Raw genomic sequence first — 24,531 nt, 5'->3', positions numbered from 1 at the left:
AGGCAAACGCGTGAGGGGAGACAAAAAATTAGGTGGGCAGATGAGAATAAGAAGAAAAGGTGGCAGCAAAAAGCGCAGGACCGGGTTCATAGGTGGAACATGTGAGAGGCATTTTGCCATTTGCGCCGTCTGGTGGCGAGCCGGCTACTGTCGTGAGCATCTCTCTAATGAATTCTGTCAGAGCACTGCTTTCCACAACAGGCGGCTCGGCACCAAACACGACAGACATTGATACCGGGACGTAATCCCGTGGTCTTATTTTTGCCTACGGTTGTACTTGGTGTAGTAGGCAGGAAAAAAAGCTGCATATTACAGCTTGACTTGTCACTTCAGCTATAAAATAAAGAATTAGAAAGGTTGCAGGCAGCGGAAAGCGACAATGACGAAAAAGAAAAGCGTGAATTATGCCCATGGCAGCAAATATTAAAATAGAAACTCTGAAATAACAAAACAACAATGTGTAAATGAATTATACTTGTTAACCATCTCAACAATTACTCATCATTCGTGAACGACATAGCCAACACATCCGATGCAACGTATTAGCTTCGAACAGTATGCGCGAGCCCTCGATTGTTGATTTTCACTTGCCCGTTACACTGGGAAGATGGTGTAGTAATTTTTGAAGTGCATAATTAGTACAGTGACATGGTGCATGCCAAGTCTTTGTACATCAAATTAAGTGACTGGCAGGTCATATAAACATATATAAACAGCCGCTACAAGCTTTTGTCTTTCGTTATTGAGCTTTTCGAATGGACAAACAAAAGTGCTCGACATTTCTCAAACATTGCTAGTAAATCCGCATGCTCATATCCTCCTGACTTCCGGGTTGGATTTTGGTCCACGGAATTTCCTGAAACTTTCACAACTGGGTGTGTAGGTGACGAAGATAAAAAGTGAAGCTTATTATTTCCATGATGCCTGCGCTTTTGGTATGGCGTGATGTCCAACATTGCTGCTGATCTTTTCGTGAATTGCTGCCAGTGCACTTTGCGTGTATCAATCAATGAATCAATCAAAGAATTTTATTTTCTTTCACAAACATACAAAGGAGCAGCGAACAAAATCTATTTTCCGACAGCTTGACGAGCCCTCCGCCACCATGACACTACCCGCTCACTCATCGCGAAGTCACACAGAACTGACGCATTCGAATCCTCATCTACAATCATTTATTTGTTTTCGTTCTTTCTTGTCACCCCAACTGCAGCACTCTCATCTACACTGTGACCAACGAGCGTGGAGCCACGACACTCATGGTGTGCGACACGGACGGTTCGAACCCGCGCCGTTTCTTCAAGAGGCTGCACGCGGCGAATAACAAGCTCTACCGGTCGTCCAGTCTGAGAAAGCGCCGCGACCGGAGCTCCTGCACGTGCGACCCACATTCGTCGGTGGGCCAAGCGGTCACCCTGGACAGGTCGGTGAAGACCGACCCTCGGCTGCTGTGGGTAGACGGCGACCACAATCACGTGTGGTCGGCCGACCTGGATGGCTGCAACTGCACCGTGATTGTCAACGCTACCGAGGTCAAGGACGTCGGTGAGTGCACCATCCTATAGCAATACCAATAACTGCTGGTGTTTTACGTCCTAAAACCATGACGTAATCATGAGGAGTGCTGTATAGTGCAGGGCTTCGGGAATTTAAACCACCTGGTGTTCTTTAATGTGAGCCTAAGTGTAAGTACACCGGCTTTTATCATTTCGCCTTCATCTGAGGTGCTTACTACGACCAGGATTTTATCACGTGACCATCAGGTTAGAATTTGAGCCCCGTAGCCATGGCGGGTGAGTGGGCCACCCTGTGAGTGGAATTCAGCCCGCTGTAAGGATTTGCGTGAGAGGAAAAGTGGACGCGTGCAATCCGAAAAATAAAGCTTTCCATTATCCTCATTATGAACTTTAGTCGCCTAAAAGAGGGAGGCGCGCAAAGTCAGCCTTATACATTGACATAACAGGGAGGGGTGGGCTACGAGGAATCTTTTTGATGGGTAGCCCTACACACGCTTATGGCTGTCAGGCTCGACTGTTCAGTCGAACGCCGCGGTCATGGTCCCGACCGCGGCGGTCGAGGCGAAATACTATCACCGCGTGTGCTGTGTGACATCAGAGGACGCCGAATAAGCCCACCTGATCCCATTTCCAGTGCCTTTAACTATCATGATCATATCTTGGTTTTGAACGTAGAAACTACAGAACTTATTATTTGTATCATAGCTTAATTTGTGCCTGCTTGTCATCTCTGCTTCGACGTCCTTGTGACATTACCATCATAATGGATTTCTCGTGAAGGATTCTTGTCTAGTCTGATCGAGTGGTACGTTTCTCGCTGTATCACGAAACGTGTCAACGAGTATAACGGTGGCGCTTATCTTGGACTTTTTAACACGAAGGTGTTTTATGCCGGTGTCCACCACGGCTCCGCCAATGTATGCTTCTGTTACGGAAGTGGTGTTGAAAAACATATAGTGAGAAAATATAAAGAAAAAGTCCAGCGTACGTCACACGGAATCGAACTAGCAACCTCTCGATTTTCAGCACGTGGCGCTAACCACTACGCCACAGAGCGTACGCTGTCTGGAGTGCTTTACCGTTTAGCAGTCCTGACTGCTCAGAGCTTCGAAACTTTAGCGCGTTTTCGCTTTCAGTGGCGAGATGGGGCGACGGGCTCGCGTTAGGCGCTCTGTGAAGTTTGTCGCCCCCACGAAGCACCGCCTCTACGGAGCGTGGTCTTTCCTGCAGGCGTGCTTATCAGACTCTTAATTCGGGAGAGTATGGAGGTCTCTTTGCATGCTGTTGCGGTCCAGTTTACGAAAGGAGCACGCGGCTGACACACGACACATGAAGCTGTGACAGTTGTCTGTCCGCGCTTTTCCTGTGTATGCCCATTCTGTGCATGCTTTCTGCTAGGGCTGTGTACTGTTCGAGCCGCTCGCCGTTCCTAACGTAACTTTGAAATTTGTTGCTATTACTAAAATAATGCACAATAAACTCCCAACTACTTCTGTAAGGACACGTGCAGTTCACTTTCTGTTATACCGAGGTCGGTATAGGGGAATCAGCTACGTTTTTTTTTTTTCGCCTATCAGGTTTGCCACCGACGTCTCTCACCGCTGATAAGTTCTTCATCTACTGGTCAAACTCGTCGACGGACAAAATCTACAGCTACGACAAAAATAAGTTGGCAGTCGTTTCGGACGCGTCTCCCAACGGCGCCAACGCACACGGTCAGCAGAAGCGACGAGTCCAGTCTGAAGCTGCTCGTGGAATCCGTGGAATACGAGCGATCGGCGACCACCTTCAACCTTATCCTGGTTCGTACTTGAACGCTTCCTTGTTGGCGTGTTCTTCGATATTTTGCTTTTTTTTTCGCTTCACGTGTAGTAGCATGACGTTGTGAAGATGTCCCCGATTTTAAATACTTGTCTTGTGCATGAAGAACTGAGACTAAAGTTTGCCTAATTTTATTTTACTAAGTCTACGTCACTGCCAAGTGATAAATTAACAGTTGTAAGGTGTCACCTGTACATGTATCATGATACCTAGAATTGTTGGTAGTTTGTAATTATGCTATACGAAATTCGCAGTCAGACGGGATATTTAAAGCTGTGTTAAAAAACATTTTTGGGGGAGGCAGATATCTTGAATAAGCAAGACTCTGCTTCTCAGATGGCCCACTGAGACTGCACACAAGGTTATTACTTGGCAAATTAAATGTTGTTATTGTCACTCTACGAAACTGCGTCTTTGTCTTCATTGTTTTTTTTTTCGGATGGTTTTACAGACGCCGTGTGCTTATCGCCACCGGACAACGTTACCGCACCGATGCTCGTTTCGGCCTCTCCTCACCAGTTGGTCATCAAGCTACCCGAGCCCGTGAGACCATCTGTGTGCCGGAAGGTTTCAATGGCCTCTATCAAGTATACGCTGTTCTACGGCTTGATCACCCCAGACAATGTGTGGCAGTGCTCTGAGTCTCTCTACGGCTGCAGGACGCTGGTAAGAAGGGATCAAAGCATTCCACAATTTGTTTTGTGCCTACATTCTTATCTTCACAATCGTTGGGCTAACAGCTGAAGCTTTTGTGGTTATAGACTTATGCTACTTGAGGTGGAAAAAAGCTAACAGATCTTTACTGATTGTGCGGGACGTTTTGTGACAGCTTTCACAAGTAACGCTAGATAAAAAAACAAGGGGTTTAGTGATGCCATCATTTTTCACCTCCTTTAACACAATGACACAAAATAACACAACACAATGACATAGAAATTACATTGCGATGCATGGCGCGTACTGTGGCTGCCTTTGCTTTCTGCAAAGGCATGCGTGGTTGCAGGATTCAGCGGTAAAACTCGGATAAAAAAACATCTGGCTTTCGTGTTCTTGGCTCGGTAAAATCTTCCGGCTGATCCTGTTTTCTTGTTTGTTTGTGTTTTGCTTGCAGGAAACTTACAACACAACCGTTATCCTCAAGGACCTGCTTCCGTTCACCAACTACACCGTCCGGGTGGCGATGAGCAACTTCTACAGCATTGGAATGTCTAGTCCTGGACCAAACGCGATCTTCCAGACAGCAGAAGGAGGTGAGTTGACGATGTATTCTACGACAAACTCTACTTCCCAGCCGCTAAGTATATCCGATTCCGAAACCGCAACTGAATTTTCATTCATAGTTACCTCATACTTGAGCCCCTGATCATTTTCTCTTGTGCTTATTCCGAGTAACTATTGAGTAAGACCAGGTCATGTTATACAGCATAGCTAAAGACAAGTTTATTTTCGACTCATGGGTGCCGTCATTTTGGGCTGTTAAAGGAATGTTCTTTTATTTCTTCATGCCGTAACGCAAATTTAACAATGTCAGGAAACTTGAAGTGCACCAACCCAACCGTTTTGATATGTATATGTATACCGTAGCACTGTTGGTTATCTCTCAAAGATACAAATTGGCAAATTAAGTAGCCCAGTATGGCGAAACTGAACCATGTTCTTAATGTAGCCGGAAGGCTACACAATGGCTGGACATTTCTACAGGAACAGAGTCTCATGGGCAAGTACAGGTGTTTGAATAATGGAACGAGCTTAACGGTTGCAGTGAAGCCTGTTGTATTTTGTCGAGAACCATTACACTCCTTATCATAAATCATACAATTTTTCGCGATGTCGATGCCTTTCCTTCAGTTCCTAGCGAACCGATCCTGGTCCAAGTGGAGGCGCTGACTCCCACTCGCATAGCGGTCCAGTGGCGTCCTCCGATCAAACCCAACGGTCACCCACTGTCGTACGAGGTGCGTTGGTACCGCGAAGGCAGCGTGCACAAGTGGCACTCCATGTCCTACCTGTCGGGCACGCCGACCGATGACCGCTCATTGAGCTACCGGATGCTGCTTAAGGACATGGTGCCTGGAACCAAGTACAGCATACTGGTAAGACAGTGTGTGCATCTGTGGTTCTGCGTTTGTGTATAAGCAATGTATCCAGATCATACGCTGTAAGGAAGGAAAGAACAGGATAGTGAAACGAAAGGCAGTGGTTTAAACCAGTCTCGGCAATCAGCTATGCTACAATATGCTGGAGATTGCGGCGGAGACAAAGAAATCATAAAGTTCGGAGATATAAAAATAGAACTAGAAAGAAGAAAGGGGGTGAATCACATGCATTCGAAGTTAGACTCATCAAAGTCAAAATATCGCTATTGGTTTGTAAAGATTGTGATGTTCGGGTGGAAGATAACTTGGGGACGACAAAAACCTCTTTTTTGACTTTTAAAGGTGAAACAGACAAGAGTGGAAGATGGAAAGTGAGGCCTTCGATTAAGTACCGAGGTTTCGGCACTATGACTTACGGGTGTTAACATATTGGCTGCACTCTCTCTGGCCCGAGCGTTTGACACTGACACTTAGTCCCCCTGAGTCTATAACTTATTAGACAATTAATATGTACAGATAAATACATGATTCTAATTAACTGCAAAGCAAACTGTTTAATGAGTATCTCATCACCCGAGGGGTTCAAGGTACTGTGCTGAATATCTATTATTCTTTGTCTGGCAGTGCTTCGTCCGTCTCTGTCATTGTCTTGTGTTTCGTGCTGTTTTTCCCTTCATTCGTCTTATTTTTGTTCTGTCGTGCAGGTGAGAGCCTATTCAAGGAAAGGTGACATGCACAGTGACAGTGAGTTGCTGTCCGTCACCACCTTCGACTTGCCTGAAAACCTGACCCTGGCTCGCGTGACGGCGCGCGAAATGGACCTCACGTGGACGGCGCCAAGCGAACCCGTTATACTGAGCCACAGGGTTGAGTACCTCAAGGTGAGATTAGTACTTGAATCGTTTACACGTTTGATTGAGGTGGTGAAATTGAGATCAAACGGTCTTTTTTTTTCACTTAGAGAATGCTATAGATGACTCGGCTTGAGCACGTTCGTGGCATGTAATTGTTGCTTTTAAGGCATATTCGACAAATGATGATACATGCAGTAATTTGCGGCCGTATGTGTGCAATCACGTGTGACTGTTTGTTAGAAGTGTGCTGTTGTTATAGTTCTTTTACGCTAGCTACCAAGATTAACTTCAAAAACCCCTCCTAAAAAGCATCAGCAAAAAAAGTTTGCGATGTTAAAACGAACAGTACCTGTAGAAGCAGCGGGACATACCGGAAACTTAAGACGTAATACCTCTTAGACGTTCGAAGGCTATACTTGTCACGTACCAAGAACGCACTCGCCATTAGCTTGGAGACATAAAAAGTGCACAACGCTTCTTGCATGGGCTAGTTCGCTCATGAACTATGTCGCAGAACACCGCTGAGGAAAGGAACAGTGAAAACTCAGCACAGCGCTAAACCGTGTGTGTTCACATTTCCGGTTTTTTTTTTTTTGCAAGTTTCTGCCACAATGTAAGAAGTACATCCCCACGTATTCTTTGCGAAGAAGTGTCAGTGGGCTTCCAAACTTATTCCCTTCTTCTTTCCTCTTTTTCGAGTTTAACACTACAATTCTAAGGGTACGTGTTGTCTTGTCTGGTTTTCTTTTTCAACCATCCTACGACGCGTACAGCCGAGCACCTCCGAGTGGCGGTACTTCACGAGCGAAGCGACGCAGGCGAACCGAACGTACATCTATCCGCTGCGCAAGCTCCTGCCTAGGACCCGCTACTCGCTGCGCATGGTGCTCACCTACCGCAGTTCGCTCAACGACAGTTTCCCGTGGCCTCCTATCGGACACTTCGCCTTCCAGACGCTGGCTGACAGCCCCGGCAAGGCGACTCCTCCCGAGGTGTCACCCCTCGGCAAAGATCTCTACCAGGTTGGGTGGAGCGACGTGCCGCGCAACGGCGGTGACCTACTTCTCTATGAACTGCAAGTCAGGTGAGTGCACATTCATTTGGTGTAGCGTTTAACGTAGTACACTTTAAGAAAATGCCCCGATCTCCGAGAAAAAGTAAATGCATTTTTCACGCCAATAGAGGGTAACGTTGCCGTCAGACATTCGCTTTCACTGACTTATGCCATCGCCTTGAAAGGCGCCCAGCCAGCGAACAGTCAAGAGTGAGGAGTGAGTGGACGGGAGAGAGGGGTGCTAGCGTTCTCCGCTGGTCGTTGGCGTTCCACAGCGGTGTCTTCAGCACACATTTCCGGATGGACGGATGAATGCTATGAGCGTCTCCTTTATAATGGGCGGTGACATGTGTGCCACCAGGATTGCAAGGATAAGGCGAGGATAAGCGTGTGTGCCCGCAGTTGTTGCTATGGGAGAGGGAGTGAGAGCGGAGAGATAACACATGTCAGCGCGCGGAAACCGCGGCGGACAACACCGGATGCCTTACATAGCTCGAATAAGAAATGATTTCACAATAAAAAGGTGTCATTTGACACTTTTGTTCTTGAGGCCTGATTGCCACGCGCCTTACTGTCTTTAAAGAGGCGCGTCATCTCTTTATAGCGGTAGTTATACTCTGTTCTGGAAGTCATCTTTACCCACAAGAGAGTTTACATGCCTCTGTTAATAAAAGACGTGGCAAGTCTGAAATAACTCAAAAGAGTGACAGGGGCTCTATTTTAACAGCCAAGCAGTTTAGGCTTCTGGTGCCACCATTTCGTCTGACCAGAGAACTAAGCTGCGTGCAACTGAAGAACTAGGCCAGCGCGTGCTCTTTTACTTCTTCATCTTAGGATTGGCTATAAATAAGTACAGTTTGCTCTTGACGAAAGACATTCGAGAAATTAAAATGATTGAGGTACAGTTTCCTATAGCGCCTTGTGATTTGGCTGATGCTGTGGTCTGTGGTGCACCCCATGTTTTGAGATTGCCACAATGAATTGCAATGTAGGCGCTTTTTCGATGCGTGTGCAATCCCGATGTAGCGCATGGAGGCTTTATGCTCTTATAAAGTACTTAAAATTGGTAACCGCCCTTTCTAAACTCACAGACCAGATAGTAAAATTTAATCCCCTATGCTAGCTTCTGCTTCAAGTGAAGTGAACGTGCCGAAATTTATTACCTTGGGACGGCTTTCTGACTCCATATAGTAGAGTACCTACTACTCTAAATCGTTAAACACTTTTTTCTTATCACATAAAGGAAAAGAAAGTAAAAAGAAAGGTGAAGCGAGAAAGGACTTAGCTAAGTAATTTCATGTTATAAAGGTTGTGATATTTCTGATCTTACTAGGTAAAAGTGTACTCATAAAATCACGCTATTTAAGACCTTGCTAATAATTTACATTGGCCTAAAGCTCCGCTATTTGCCCAGTCTCTCTACACTATACTGCAAGCTGCCCACTTTTTTTTTCCTTAGCGTGTACTGTGAGGCTTGCGTTTCAATAATTTAGTTTTTGAAACTCACTTGCGTTTCAATAATTGAGTTTTCGAAACTCACTTCCTAGGGGTATTATTGCTAAACCCTGTGGCCCCTTTTCATCAGGTGCGTCACTACTAGCGAATCGTGGCAACAGTATATGCATAAAAAGAAAGCACACATTCACGAGTTACATGTGATATAGCTTTTGTTCATTTGTACATTTTTTTTCTCACATGCCTCCTCAATCATTTTTCTTTCTTCCTCCTTGGTTTTAGTTCGTGTCTCAGTGTATCTCTTGATCAGTTATCGCGAAAGACAACCGGCTCTGATGCAAGGTTTTAGTGACAACCTAGCAGCCTTTCTCTGCACAGTTTTCCTTTTTCTGTCTTCACCTTATGTACAGCTTACTGTGGAATCTAGCTGCCGATCGCGTACAGCCAACAAGCTAAACCAATAAAAGATGCTCTAATTTATGTGGATATACTAGTAAAACTAAACTGTCCATCTTGCGACCGGGATGCATATGCCATTAAAGTTCACTTCTTTTGCATTGTATGCTTAAAACTTTCATCATCGTCTGTGGTTTAATTTTGATAAGATACAGCTTGTTTCAATGCAACTATGGTGTCGGGAAATTAGGCAAGTGTGCAGTTAAGGATCTACGGCTGTATGTTTACCCAGCAGGATAAACTCGGGCTGAAATCAGCCACGTGTTCCGAGGTCGAGGAATGGCGTGCCGAATGTCTTCACCGACTCTCTATTTATACCACGTCGAGGAACGGTCTGAAATAGTAAGCACTGCGATTTATCAGGCTCACCCGGGAACGTCGTGAATTTAAATGCACACTTGAAATCGTTGCATAACTACGAAGCCGGCCTCAAGAAACACCAACCACCACTTACAGCTAAAACGAGAACAAAATGACAGCTAACGTCGCCACTTGAAAGAAGGCATTTTCCTTGTAACCGTATCTGCATAATTTATGACGGGGGTGTGACGTCAGAATTCGAGAAATATTCCGATACTCATTTCCAAAATGACTGAAATCTGGGCGCCAATGTTGACATGTACGGGTTTCGTTTCGCAGGGTGCCTCACGAGAAAAAAAAAAATGCTTGAAACCAGTCGCGTCACTGTCGCTCACGAACATATGTATTTATGTAAAAGAGAGGGAACATGAACTTTTATTTCGAACAAGCGCAGTGTGCCCCTCAGCTGCAGTGTACCCCAGTGCAGGGTAGAATACCGGATCCTAGTACCTGGTTAACCTCCCTGCCTTTATGTTTTCTTTTTTATCTCTCTCTACTCCCGGTTCGCGTCTAATAGTTTGGCCTTCCACTGCTCTTAGAAAATAGCACGTCTGCCTACAATTTAAAAAGATTTGAAAGAATCATGGAGATAAAACAGTCACGGGCGGGCCAAACACCCAGCGAAAGGTCCGTGGGCCACGTGATTGAGACCAATGAGCTAGAATGGTGGTGGCTTGGACTACTTGGTTGGTCATGACGATTGCTATAGCGTGAACTCGGGACAGGGACGATAGGCACACGAAGACGAGTGCTCGTCTTTGTCCCGAGTTTCGCGATATAGCAAATCAGCAATCACTTTGCTAGAGCATCAAATTAAGTTCACTGTACACGTTTTCAGGTCCGTGGACGCCGTTGCTGAGCAACGAACGGACGACAGCAGCTCACCCACAGTCCCCAGCGAATCGGCTTGGGTCACGGTTCACAACAGCAGCGTGAACCACTGGATCATTCGAAACCTGCTGGCTGGGCACAAATATGTGTTCAGGGTTCGGGCTCTGAACGAGTACGGCGAAGGGAAGTTCAGCGAACCCAGCGAGCCGTTCGAACTGCCAGAGCCCGGAGGTTAGTGTTACTCTCTGTGCACGTCAAGCTTTAGCACGCTCTTCACGTGTGAACAAACAACAGTGGTTGTTAGGGCCTGTACATGCGCTGCCTGCACAGCCACCACGCACATGGCGAGACACTTGCCGCACGCAAGCAGACGGCGAAATAATCAATCAGCTAGAGTTACTGCATATGCTACCTACCTAGAGGTAGCATATACCGTAACCCTAGAATCAGCGACGCTCTTTCACCCTCCGCTTTAATACGGCAGGTGTCTCGGTACGTGCGGTGTGGCTGTTCTGGCAGCGCGTGTACAGGCCGCTTCTCAAGAGCTTCGCGCATGCTCGTGTTGTACGCCATCTGTTGGATCGCGTACGTTCTGTTCACGAGCGGGTTTTCGTAGCATTTTGTTGCAATAGATTTTAATTGATTTAGTGGTGGGGTTTAATGTCCCAAAAACATCATATGTTTATGGAAGACGTCGTTGTGGAGGGCTCCGGAAATTACGACCACCCGGGGTTCTTTAACGTGCATCTAAATATCAGCACACGGGCATACAACATTTTCGCCTGCATCGAAAATGCAGCCGCCGCAGCCGGGTTTGTTGCAGTAAGAATCACGGGGCACTGGAGGGGCGTTTTTGTCGCCGTCGTCATGTTGTCTTGGACAAAACTTTAGCTAACGATTCTACTTGAAAAAAGGAGTTTGTCATACCTATTTATTGATCATATCGGGTCAGTATTCGAGCTACATAGGTATACTGATCTTCAGAACGACATAAATGGGGCCGCAGATTGAGTTTTTGTGAATGGTCACTAGATGCCTCACGAAAAAAAACACGCAAACATGCTTGGGCAACATTGGGCAACTACAAGATCACTACTTCAGTCAAAAATATTAGAAAGTCACTTGTTGGCCTTTCCAGCCAAATTTTTTGTTGTTGTTACGCACTGCTGCCGATTACGAGTTAGCGCTCATGAGCATAATTTTTCTTATAATGCAAAAAAAAAAATGTTTGGCACAGAGTTATTTGCGGGCCTTTCAGCGTGCATGAGTCTCCTGTATTCAAGTTCCTCTAAATTCAAATATTGTTTTAAGCCCACGCGTGATTGACCGTCTTTTCTCAATTTTCTTTTTTTATCTTTTCAGCTGTTATCGACATTCCATACAGCCCTGTCAGAAGGATCATTATCTTCGCATTCCTCGGCATTCTTCTGTTTGCCAGCGTGCTCATATTGTCTGTCTACATTGGTAAGAGCTTCGAGGTCCACCTACGCAGCGGTCATAATTACAGTAAACGAGTCAATGGCCACATCTTAATCGATTTTTTTCTTGTTCTTTCAGTTTACAAGAGGAGGCAGAAGGAAAAAAAAGTTCTTCAGGACAACGTTCGTGATCTCCGCCCGGACCTTGAACTGGCCACGCTGAGTGAACTGCCTCGCAACGGGAATTTCATTCAACAGAACAACGCTTTGTATGCACTTGGGTAAGACATGGTAAATGTTTGGTATCATTGCGATAGCATTTACAGGGGCTTGCCGTCGACGTTGTCGTTGGTGTGATGGTCCGTATAGAGTTCAAGCGCGGTAACAGCTTATCGCGTCTCGTACGCGCCACACTTTTAAATCGAGGCAAAGCGTGCTGGAGACGTCATCATCCCTTGCGTGAATAGCAAGGGATGATGGGATGATGAGAAGTGCGGCCAGATGGGGAAGAGAGAAAGGTGTTTACGGGAAGCATGCATCATCTATCTGCAGTGAATTAAAACTCTGGGTGAATAAACATGGCGACTCACTCCGTAATCGCGGTTTCTGATCTCATTCCTAGACCTCAGAGCATCGAATGCTACAGTTCCCGTTATTTCAAAGAAGCGAGAGTTGATGCGTTTTCTAGCGTTTCCTTGCATTCATGAGTTTGCGTTATGCATCATGCTATCATACTGTTGTATCGCTCGAATGAATTATGTTCATGTTTGCTTGTACACTGACGACGCCATGCTCGTTAACTGACCTGAGGCACAATCCTTTATTGCTGTCTTGTGGGCTGGTAAAACTAAGTACCTTACATCGTAAAGCTATTCGATGCATAGCCATTGATACCAAGTTTTTTTTCCTTCTGGGTGAAACAAATAATTCCTTAAGAATTCACATCAGCAATACAGATATTTCCTCAGCAAAATTCGTATGATATTTATAGTTGCCTCGCTGTGGGCATAGAAAGTTGGAAGGGGAAAAATTTCTCTCGAAATGTCTTTAAGCAGCATTGTGACTTATCCCAAAGGTCGCATTTTAGCATTAGCTCCCTGACGACGTTAAATTAGCGGTTATCTAGTTCAGGCACAACATGATGAATTACTGCTTCATGCCACGTACGCTGAGCGCTATAGTGTGCTGGTAGTAGCTTTTAGGATAGATTGCTACAAAATGTATCTCCGTCAACATTTAAACGCAATACACAAATACACGTTGTAATCGTACATCTGTATACAGGCAACAGTGTTTACTAATAGCAGTGACGCATAAAAACTCGATTATTATTTTTCTCTTGATGTCGGTTACACCATTATAAATGAGAGGGCACTGATAGTGTTTTTGCCGTTATTTTTTCTACTGTTTACATTCCAAATGGTTTCCAGTCGTTTCTATCATATGTTACACAGTGATAATTCTCTCATATGTTATTCTTCTTTTTCTTATTTACCTAATCTGCAGAGATCTACCTTTGGACGAAGAGCTCGCTTCTGTGCCTCTCATTGAGAGGGATCAGATAATACTTACAAAGTTCCTGGGAAGTGGAGCCTTCGGCGAAGTCTATGAAGGAATTGCGCACAGCCTCGGAGGAGAAGGCATGCCACCAACCAAGGTTGCTGTTAAGGTGAGTGCCGCGTACTCCTACGTAACTCGCACTTTATTGATCAGATATGCATCGATACAGATACAGTTAATTGGTAAAAAAATACTTCTGATGTATATTTTTCTTTCACGCAGAACCTTCGCAAAGGTGCCACGGAGCAGGAAAAGGCTGAATTCTTGAAGGAAGCGAAGCTCATGAGGTTCGTGAAACGCGGAAAGCTTTGTTTGAACTTACGGTGCTCAAGCTATATCGTGTCATGTTTAGAACATGGCGTTTACTGAATCTCTGACCAAGTAATTCAGTTTTGTTGTTGTTTGTGTTCTTATTGTTGTTGTTGTGGTTCATGGTGAGCTCATCACAAAACTCCTATTATATTTTTCAGCAACTTCAAGCACGAACACATATTGAGGTTACTCGGGATTTCCCTGGACAACAGCCTGCATTTCATTATACTCGAACTAATGGAAGGAGGAGACCTCCTGTCATACCTCAGAAGCAATCGACCAGTCGTGGTAAGAGCATACGATTGCATATTGAAGTTGTGGTTGCTGCAGTAATGCAGCGACCACGAAAATTTTACTGCAGTCGCTGCAGTAAAATTTTTGTCGCTGCAGTAATAATTTTTTCAATTAGCCGTGTGAGCAACATATATTGTTCACGTTAGCACGCACGTCATTCAGTATTGCAACTGATGTAACAGAACACTTACTGTAATTCTTAATGCTGATCTTTTTTGTGTTTATTTAGGGAGAGAGGTCACCGTTGACACTGAACGACCTTCTCAGCATATGCGTAGACGTAGCCAAAGGCTGCAAGTATTTGGAAGACATGCACTTCGTGCACAGGCGAGTGTTGCACGACTTTCTTTCGACTCAACGCGTGGTTTGATTTGCTTTTCTTCGGCCTTATGAAAGCGTTTGTGGAAATCAAACAATACCTCTGTAACACAGCCACTTTCGACCGCGATCGTACCTTATCCCGATCTAGTTTCACAATTGCGATTGGCACTCTCACACAAGTTGCAGAAAGGAGCCCATCAATCTTGAGAAATTTAATCCTGATCGGGCTCGATCGTGATAAGCAGTGCACCGCGTGATAGGGGTATAATACGCTGCTGCTGCTAACATCCCTTACTTTGCATTGTAATGGAAGTCAGTGCATGTGAGAATTTGATGTACTGCTGCTTTAATATGAGGGACATTATTCGTGCAGTTTGTGTTACTGTGAATGTGTGATGCAGAGGCATAGCTTCTCCCTAGTACTAAAAGGAGCAGATGGTAGTTTGAATAAATGTCAAACCGAATTGTAGGATTCAGGAAAGATCAATCAGTCATCGCTGTGATCAAAATGCGGAAGTTCAATTTGATGTAGTTTATTGCTTTCAGTGGTATTTTTTTTACTAATGGCCCGTTCCAGCAAATATGCTCTATGACTAGAACAAAGTCTAGCCGGTAACTGCAGCTACATAGTTTTCGCTTCACTTAACCTCCACCCCAACTCACTTCCATAAGAATGTTAGAACAGGGGAAAAATAAAGCCATCGCTCTCCTATCCTACCTCCCCCGTTCATTAAGGTATGATACAAACTTTTTTTTAGGGTAAACATGGGTTGCATCTTAATTAGTTAAAACAGTTCAGAGGAGTAGTCACAAATTGTGATTACATAGGCAGTGTGCCTTTTATGTTCCTTCACTTGTCGGCTACACTCACACTTTGTAATGGTGCTATCGTAAAACAATCGAGGTGCCTCCAGAAACAGCGAGAGCTTTGGCTAAGGATGTGGCCGTTCGACACCGCAGGGATCTTGCGGCGAGGAACTGTCTCGTGTCGAGCACGGACCCCGCTGAGCGCGTCGTGAAGATCGGCGACTTCGGGCTGGCACGAGACATCTACAAGCATGATTACTACCGCAAGGAAGGAGAAGGACTGCTACCCGTGAGATGGATGCCGCCGGAGTCGCTTGTGGATGGCGTCTTCACCAACCACTCGGACGTGTGGTCAGTGACAGAACTCAGCAATATCGCATCTATTATACGCATAACAACGTGCACAATCTAAGTATAATTAAGGAAAACAAAATACGTGTCAGCATACACCTTATAAGTCTACTGAGAAACTTATTTACACCGGACCATATATTTGAAACACATTTTCGTTCATGGTTCGAGGTGTGAGACATGGTTGCATACTTGCGCAAATTGACATGAGCTGTGACTATTTCCAAGTGTATTGACTGTGGTGTGCACAGCATCAGCCAATATTACAGAAGAAATGCACACGGGATAGGTCTTTTCTCTTTATTGTGTTCTGTAGACAAAATGTCTAAGTCTCAGATTAAACTAGCTACGTAGCAATATTCTTCCGCCATACCTATTGAACTGTACTACAAAGATATGTACTCCAGCTGAATATGCTACCTTAACAATGTGAATACAAGAATGATCATTGGAGAAATAATGGTGACAAACATGTGCTGCATGTTGATGACACTATATCAGTAGTAGCAAGCATCAGAAACACTCATTCTAAGTGTAAAAGAATGAAGCGGGAAAACTGGTCTTTTTCAGGTTCTCTATCAGGTTTTCTGTGGGTCTTCTTCAGGTACAATCTCAGATCCTCTTCTGAATATGTTTTACTTCTGTGCAAGTTAGGAATTAGGCCACCGGGAAAATGGATGCCAATACGCACTCCTATTTAGAGAGCTGATCGTTTGTCTTCTTATCTGTTGCAACTTTTTTTTCGTGTCCACTCTACACAGGGCTTTTGGTGTCCTTCTGTGGGAAGTCATGACGATGGGCCAGCAGCCTTATCCAGCCAGAAATAATCTCGAAGTCCTCCACTATGTACGCGAAGGAGGGCGTCTTGACAATCCGGACAACTGCCCCGATGACCTGTAAGTATCTAGAGTATGTTTTATCTCAACTGGGATTTATATTAGAAGTGTATGTATGACAAAAGTAGAAAGAAAACCGTAGACCACTTGCACCTGCCTATGTGCTCACGCTGTTAAACCTTAGATGATTACTTATATCAGCCAGCGGTAAACCAGAAAGAAAGAAAGCTGATTTACAAATGATTAAACATTTACGAGTAACAATAACTATAACCATTTATGTCATACATCTACAGCATGTACAAAATCTACAAATGCGTTTGCAGAGAAATGCCACTGATGACTTTCGAAAGGTGCGGCCTACATCTGTCAACAGCTTTCAGATATACCATACAAGGATGCACTCAACGTGTCTCACTGAGTTCATTCGATTTGTGGTATGAACTTGCAGTTAGTAGAGGCATTACATATGTCCTTTTTTTATTTGCAGCCACGAACTCATGCTTAGATGCTGGTCGTACAACCCGGAGGAGAGGCCGGATTTTGCATTTTGCTTGGATACCTTGGAGTTTCTGCGAGAGAAATACCAGGCTCTCGCAAGCATTGCTACGGCTGTCCACAATCACAACTACATTGGACAGTCCTTCATGGGTGAGTGTTTTTATTTATTTCCACGTCTGAAAATTACTAGTGTTTATCAGCATCGTGTTTGAATACAAGTCATTGGTTGTTCAAAATAGTTGCATTTGTTTAAATAGTCGGTGTCAGGGATGAGTTGTAATCGCCTTTTTTCCAGTAGCTTCACACTTTTCCTATAGCCATCTATCTTAACTGTAATAATGGCTTGCATCCACGTAGCCTCAAGATGAGCAACCCTTTTTTTTTTTGCACATATTCAAGGATGACGTAGTATAGCTTGATTTTTGCTTTTTTTCCTACAAACTCTATTTCATATTGTGTAGCAATAACATGTAGCCCACTGGTAAAAAGAATGAATCGGTGAATAGCCCACTCTCGGTAGACAGTTCATTGCCATTTACCGAGAAGAAGCAGCACAGGCTCACTGCACTGGTGCAAGAAGAAGTGCCATTTACCACAAGTCCATCTCTCTACGAAAGTTTCATAATTAGGGCTTACAGATGTTAGTTTTTATCGCTCACTGTTGTGTGCTTTTTTTAAAGCTGAATCAGCACAGTCTACTCTTCTACATTGTCCTGTTTTTGCGTATTCTCACTGTTCACACAATGTTCCTTTGAAAAAAAATGCACAATGGTTGCACAAAAATAAAAAAAGAAGCAGAAGAAGGGGCACTTACCCCACACAGAACTTGCACCAAGGCTTTCTCAGAGGCTTCAATGCTACACGGGTGCACCTTACTGCACATCAAGAAAAGTACTCACACCGATCTATAATCACCAAGTATTTACGTTGATTCTTTGCGGGCTCACTTTGGAGGCATCTTCATAATTTCACCAATGCTAACACGAAATTGACTTGGAAGATGTCTATGGGGAGCTGGAGTTATTAAACACTATGTGCCGTCGGAAAAAACTGTGTGCCACAGTAAAAGAGGCTGGCAACGTTGGGTATTGAGTGAAGACATTCTATGGTTATTCCTTCAATTGAAGACATTCAATCGAAGACATTTTATTGTCCTTCACTGATAACAAGGCACTCACATAATATGAAAGCTGGTACATCTCGCAGACAGGTGGTTCGGAATGAGAGGATCATAAGCGTTGATACCCGAGCCAGCATTACGACTATCTGTAAACACTGGATTATTATCTATTGCTTTTAACAGCGTGAAGACCACATCGCTTGTTATTGATACCCGAGCCCGCATTACGGCCACCTATAATCACTGAATCTACCTCTTTTATGTCGTGAAGAACAAATTGCGTGTTCTAACAAGTGACCAAATGTTTCCTGATATGTATACACGCATTCAGCAGCGCAATCATTAGCCAGGTATTGACTGAGTTGAGCCTCGAGTTTATAGTCTCTAAACGAACGGTCTATTCGAGAAAACAAAAATGAAGGAACATAATGAGACAGGTGTTTGGTGTCAGTACTTCAAGCACTGCTACTAACTTGACGAAACGATTCCAAGCTGACGAGCACACACCTTTCACCAAAGCACCAGAGCACTGGAGTGTGGGGCGTTCTGGAGCACCTACTTACAGTATGCTATGCACCCTTCTTAAGAAACGAAAGTAGCCATATGTCGAGTCCACTAGATGTGGCAGTGCAAAATCACTAGTCTCGAGCCTGTGTGCTGCCTTTTTTTACCCAACCTTGCAAACTTCGTACGTTTTACTAACCTAAGGATAAACACCCATAAACGTCTATGGCACATGAATCCTTATTCACGTATTATTTCTCATACAAATGTTCCGTAAAATAATATAGGTTACGACCTCCCACTCATGGGAATCACACATTGCTCGATATACCAGAGGTTATAAATGAAATTGTGCCATATTTGTTAAATAACTGAGATACAGCCTGATCGTTTTGCGCATCTGGAGGTTATTCTTACATTACTGCTGCATTGAGGACACCCTTACAGGAGTGGATTATCTGTGTCTATGTACACGTGCTTATACACTGCTAATTGTGTCCTGTAACGTTGTATAGTGAGACTTTGTGTGCTGTCAAGTGCGTTCCCCCGAGTGAACGTCTCGTGTGTGTGTCTCCCGCCGCCCGTTGTAGGTGGCATTGACAATTTGGGTTACCAGGGAGAGCGTTACCCACCACCGGTCAGGTCACCGCAACCAGGTAGCGCTTTGCTTCGGATTCCCGCACTGCTGCACATGGTGCACATGAACACGCAAAAAAAAAAACGTGCGCATGCCGCACCTCCCGCACACCCGCATGATGCCCATGACTATCTGGCTGCTGCCGCCACCGCACCCTGCACTGTATCTCTGTACCTCTTTCTTTGTGCATGCCTTCTATCCATATCGTCTGCGCGATTTTGTACCGTGTGTTAGAGGGACACTAAAGGTTAGGGTTAAACATTATTTTAAGATTCACTGCTAGTACATTGTGATCCCGATATCTCAAAAGCTCCACTGTTACTTTAGTAAACCATGAAACCTGGCGTTAAAAATAAAAAAAAGCAAGGAAGTGATGACATTGCACTGAAGTGCTCATCGTGACATCACATACATTGACGTCCTCTGTTGGGGCCTACGTAATTATTCATTGTTAAGAAGGAATGACATTGTGCTCTTAAAGTGCGGAAAGGTAACTGCTAAGGCTTGGTACCATATTTTGTGTCAATATAGTGAAATCCAACAAGTACATTCAGAGACATAGTGTTAGGCCAATGCATTTGATTCGGGGTTACAATTTTTTTTAATTTTCAGTCTTTGCCTTCCCATATTATAGTGAACCTTTCATGCTTAATTAAACCTCATTGTAAAAGAACATTTCTCATGCTCAACTACTCTTGTGTATACCTTTAGTGTCATTTTAATATCCTTGAAGTGTATGAGATTTACTGGAAATTCATCAACCGTAAGTTGATTGTAGGTCGTCATTTTCAACACGTGTTAACTTCGCCATGAGGGCTGTCAGAAAATTTTACTTCTGGAATATATCTAGGGCTACAGAGTAGGTTTTTTTTTATTGCGAATCGTTTTGAGCAGCCGTAATTCTTAAAGATCTTGTATGACTGCTTTAGTTATTTTGTTTAGTGCTTGAAACGGTGTTTTTGTGACAGCTGAGAGTTATGTTGGATGAATAGTAAGGATTGATGCATGAAAAATTGAAGCATGAAAACTAGGGTGTCAAAGTTTATTTTTAGTGTTTTGAAATAACTAGAAAAAGAGCCTGATATAGCCCGTAATCAAGCTGTCGTGAATTTGGAAGTGTTCCTGCGTAATGGAATGTGAATTGTAAATGATATGCGTTTGAACGTAAGTCTGCATGAAATAAAAAATGGCATGTTATGCTGGTAATGTTTCGCTTATGGCTCAAGTGTGGTGTCATGTTTTACTCTCTTTTTCATCGCAAACGCTTATTGCTTAACGCATTTAGGTGATGGATAGATGGTGGTGGAAGCAATGAGAGAACGCTTTTTTTATATTCGTTTTCTGCAAACTCTGTGCTAATGAGCTAAGTATTAAATATTTCATCAAACTTTTGGAATCTCTCATTATTCCTTTTTATAAGTGGGCTTGAACAAATCATTAAAATCAACTTTACTGTTAGGTTACCAAAAAGAAAGAGCAGCTTGAAAATATTGGACATTTTGGTGTGATTGCATATCTGATATAAAAAGTTCGAAAGAATATTAAAGACTTGCTTGCATTTGTGAACGAATAACTGAGAAGTTCTCTGCTTTATGCAGTCATAACCATGTAGTGTGAGTAGGTTTTCTTGATAATGTATCATGTAACAATGAGAAAATAAATCAAAAGTTGTGGAATGTCAGCGAGACAAGTGCGTTTATCAATTGGCATAAAAGCAAATTTTTACTTGTGGCTAGGCTGGTATATCACATAATTTTACATCTTTTATATATGTGGTTGGAGCAAGCATTCGCACTGTGGAAGTTTTATAGAGAATTTGCTCGTAGAGCATTAATACCACCTTTGCCGTCTACCATTTTTTTTGATCGTCATTCTAGATCGCTAATGATCAAAAATTTTCCACCAGAGGTACTCATACTTATCGTCAGTTCAAATGAACTCATTCCAAAATTAATTTTAAGCACCACGATCATTCCCATCTTAAAGTTCTGTGCATAATTACGTCAGCATATCCCTGTGTATATCGAAAGAGTATTTACTCTGCCCTTTTTCATCAGGTCCTAGCAAAGTTCTGAGCACTCCGGAGCAGAATTCGTTGCTTCTGGCTCAAGAATCGGATTGCCTCAGCATTTCAAGTGACCCAGCAATGACACAGGTAAGCTCCTTATTGGTAGGTAGCGATCATTCTAAATTATTACCTTGACAGCCTTAAAGCCCTGAAAATATTTCTATGCAGAGTTACTTTTATTTGCATCATGGCATTCTCACATATTCTCAACATTCAAAACAAACATATCTTTTGGTTTCTTTCATGCTTGTAGTGTCAATACTACTTTGAAACTATAGTATTCTTACGCTTTTTTTTTCTGGTAAACTTTCAACTTCAATACTGTCTTTTATGAACAATGCAATCTGGATTTGTGTGAGCACGAGAGCAGCAGTAAACGAAATTTGTGTGGAAGTTTTACAGATATGCTAACGGCATATTCTTATCATTGGCTGCAATGGTGTCCCAAATGAGTTTTGCAGCTAATTGCGAAGTATTATCCCGAACATATTAGGGTGTACGCTCACAGAGTTTTTGTACATCTCATTTTTTTTGTGAAAACCGAAGAGTGCAGAACTTTAGTATTGAGTATGAGAATTCTTGCATAGGTCAAGGTGACCCATGAATAATGTGCTGTGATATTATAGCATACCAGTTTCGGTGTTGGTACCCTGAATATCGTTATGTTGTGATGTAGTCACACATTTGCGAACTACCCTCAGACTGTCGTCGTGATGTCGCCCGCAAACGCTGCCCGGAGAAAATTTCCTATTAAAATCTCGCCATTGATGCCATATTTGGTGCGTGATGTCAGCAGGTTTTCCTCTGGACCATGATGTCACATGAATGTCGACGTGGTCAGACCCTGAAGTGTTTCCTAACGTGTACACTAGGGGAGTGTCATCATTTTTAATGATAATTATCGAAATCTGCATGGAAGAATGTCTATATTTTTCGAGATGCCTGACTGCTCTTTCAGCGTTAATTTCAGGTGAATGTCGCTTTCCTTTGTCGTAATCATTTATGTATATTTCACAGACTCCTAGTACAAGGCATATTTCTTATAGTTAAGACACGATAATAGATAAAGAATCTTTATAAATAACGCTTTGTCATACTTAAGGCACATTCGTTACACAATTAGATAACCATGCAGTTCTTGTAACATTTCGTTCTCACTAGTCGTCTCCTCCATTTTCGATCCCTGAGTCGTGCGTATTTTTTGTACAGCTGTATCTTATTGTGCATTCATAAACCTCTTTTAGAGTAGTTTGTCTGAGTTCAAGGTTCCTGACGTGAACTTCGCTATGCGACGTCTTGACATTGAGTCCGGTGCATGTTTTCTGCTGACAGCAACAGTGACAGCACTCTCTCGCTGTTTGAGAGAGAGAGCTGACAGTGATCTCACTGCTCATGCCTATCGCTTGTATATTCACATGATGGTACGTCTTCTTTCTCATCGCGAGCAGTTGCCACTGCTGCAGCACAGCCGGTACGACGCATCGCCTTTAACGCCGACCGACATGAACGACAATGCGACGCGGTACCTGCAGCTGCTGTGTGACAATGAGCCAGCGGTCGACGCCGACGGCTACGAGGTTCCGCTGCCGCCACCACCAAACCATGTTAGTTCTTTTCGGCAAGCCGGCGGTGGCATGGAAGCGTCTTCTCTTAGGGTCCCGGCTAAGCCGAGGGCACCTCTTCCTATTGCGGCCACACGGTCTTCGCGTTTGAAGGCGGTGCCACCACCGGCGCTGTCTTTTCCCAGCATGTCACCGCCGGCAGTTCCACGGGTGAACCACATCACCGCCAGCAAGGAACAGAGCCGCAGTAGGGAGTCACTGCTGAACAGTGACCAACGGCACAGCGAGGGTGACGGTAGCAACGACTGTGGCCGGAGGTCACCAACCGTCACATCGGCGCTTCTGAAGTCGCCCAAGAGCAGCTGCTCCGATTCAGAGTCGGGGGAAGGCGGGACGGCGCCGACGTATGACCCGATAGAGACCCTCAAGGAGATCTTCGCGCGTGGGGGAGGTCGAGGAAGAGAGACGGCGGATGCCCAAGGCTGGTCGCTGTCCACGTCCTCGACAGCACCATGCACGCCCTGTACGACGAGTGGGGACGACTCCGCGCCAGCGAGCCATCGCAACAGCGGTAGCGGTATCTCGTCCCTATCGGCCACATCGGCCATGGAGTTGGACTACATGCCCAAGTCGTCGTGGTGCTGAGAACCGGTGTGTGTGTTTGTGTGAGTGAGTGCATGCGCGCATTGAACTTCGAGGGGAAAACTGTGGCGGACTCGAGTGGCCAAGCTGGATGACAGTAGAAGCCCGGCAACAGGTGTCTTTGTGGAGCGTCTTATCGACAGGACTGAAAGGAATAAGTCAGCGCAGCGGTTTAAGCGTGCCACGGGGAAAGTGCGGTGAAACGAAATGTTTTTTTTTTTTAGGGAGCCATCTTGTGGACTTGGAGACGGGTGCATTTAGCACTTGCACAATGATTTCCGTCAGTGTTCGTTGGCTAGGGCTACAGACTGATATGAATGGGCAAAGTTTTATAGAAGTCGCAGTGACACAGTTCGAGTGATCTGTTCTCATCTGCAGGTGCTAAACAAAGCGTGAACTTGTCGAACGAGGATGCGGGGAAACATCTTTATGAGCGGACCAATCGCTGGTAGTTTTTGCCATCGGTGACGTTTACTGTGTTCAATGCAGAGGTCTTGGAAAATTCCTAGCGTCAACCATGAAGAGTCAGTTGCATTTGAATTATTCACTGCTGAAACCTCATGTCACTAAATTTCACCAACAAAAGCCGGTGAATCTTAAGTGAAAGCCAAAGCAAGGCGCCTGCATCCAAACAAACAAACATGGAAGGCTATACGTTATGAACTACATTTAATTGTTTTTTAAGTATGATGCTCTTGCGAGTAGCTCCCCTTCTCACCAGCTTTCAAGTCACCGGGCACTCGCACGAGAACATACGGGCACTTCAAGCAAGAATTCTGGGAACCCAAACGAAATCATTGGAGGCAATCAGCCAAAAGTTAGACGAAATGTTTGCATTTATTCTACCTCTTTACGGGGCACTCACACAGAGTGACGTCGTGTTTTGGTCACAGTTTTACAAGTTTCTTTGTTTGTCATGCCAAAGTCAAATACGTATATAAGAAACCTATGGTGCTTGTTAAACTCCTGAGAGTCTTGCCTGTGTACAAATATATATATATATATAATATGCCTTTTGCTCTTGCCACTCTAAGAGCACGTACTTGTACCATATCTTGTCTGTCACAACATTGTCACCCTTCACCTAGTAGTTGTGTTACGTTTCAATTTATGGCACACCGTGTACTATCGATGTGCTTCAGCAGTGGTCTTGG

The 24,531-nt window shown here is 44.2% G+C and overlaps 1 protein-coding gene across 2 annotated transcripts in view; it reads left to right on the top strand.

The window, feature by feature from the left end:
* Window positions 1-23,750, top strand: part of sev (receptor protein-tyrosine kinase sevenless) — a 176,841-nt gene extending 153,091 nt beyond the window's left edge. The window contains exons 26-45 of one of the 2 annotated variants that reach the window (XM_075895732.1): window positions 1,214-1,545; window positions 3,095-3,319; window positions 3,790-4,004; window positions 4,450-4,588; window positions 5,187-5,431; window positions 6,139-6,315; window positions 7,062-7,372; window positions 10,452-10,675; window positions 11,807-11,908; window positions 12,002-12,143; window positions 13,369-13,531; window positions 13,645-13,709; window positions 13,893-14,022; window positions 14,258-14,355; window positions 15,310-15,507; window positions 16,269-16,403; window positions 16,834-16,994; window positions 19,059-19,124; window positions 21,163-21,260; window positions 22,622-23,750. In XM_075895732.1, the coding sequence (XP_075751847.1) occupies window positions 1,214-1,545; window positions 3,095-3,319; window positions 3,790-4,004; window positions 4,450-4,588; window positions 5,187-5,431; window positions 6,139-6,315; window positions 7,062-7,372; window positions 10,452-10,675; window positions 11,807-11,908; window positions 12,002-12,143; window positions 13,369-13,531; window positions 13,645-13,709; window positions 13,893-14,022; window positions 14,258-14,355; window positions 15,310-15,507; window positions 16,269-16,403; window positions 16,834-16,994; window positions 19,059-19,124; window positions 21,163-21,260; window positions 22,622-23,380 (3,985 nt within the window). In that variant the 3' untranslated portion in view covers window positions 23,381-23,750. The remainder of the gene's footprint in view (window positions 1-1,213; window positions 1,546-3,094; window positions 3,320-3,789; window positions 4,005-4,449; window positions 4,589-5,186; window positions 5,432-6,138; window positions 6,316-7,061; window positions 7,373-10,451; window positions 10,676-11,806; window positions 11,909-12,001; window positions 12,144-13,368; window positions 13,532-13,644; window positions 13,710-13,892; window positions 14,023-14,257; window positions 14,356-15,309; window positions 15,508-16,268; window positions 16,404-16,833; window positions 16,995-19,058; window positions 19,125-21,162; window positions 21,261-22,621) is intronic. The other variant, XM_037425230.2, reaches the window with a different exon arrangement.
* Window positions 23,751-24,531: the final 781 nt, after the last annotated feature.

The sequence above is a fragment of the Rhipicephalus microplus genome, chromosome 5, assembly GCF_043290135.1.
Source record: "Rhipicephalus microplus isolate Deutch F79 chromosome 5, USDA_Rmic, whole genome shotgun sequence".
Classification (NCBI taxonomy): Eukaryota; Metazoa; Arthropoda; class Arachnida; order Ixodida; family Ixodidae; genus Rhipicephalus; species Rhipicephalus microplus.
Note: the sequence above shows the minus strand (reverse complement) of the source record. Positions and strands in the feature narration are given on the sequence as shown.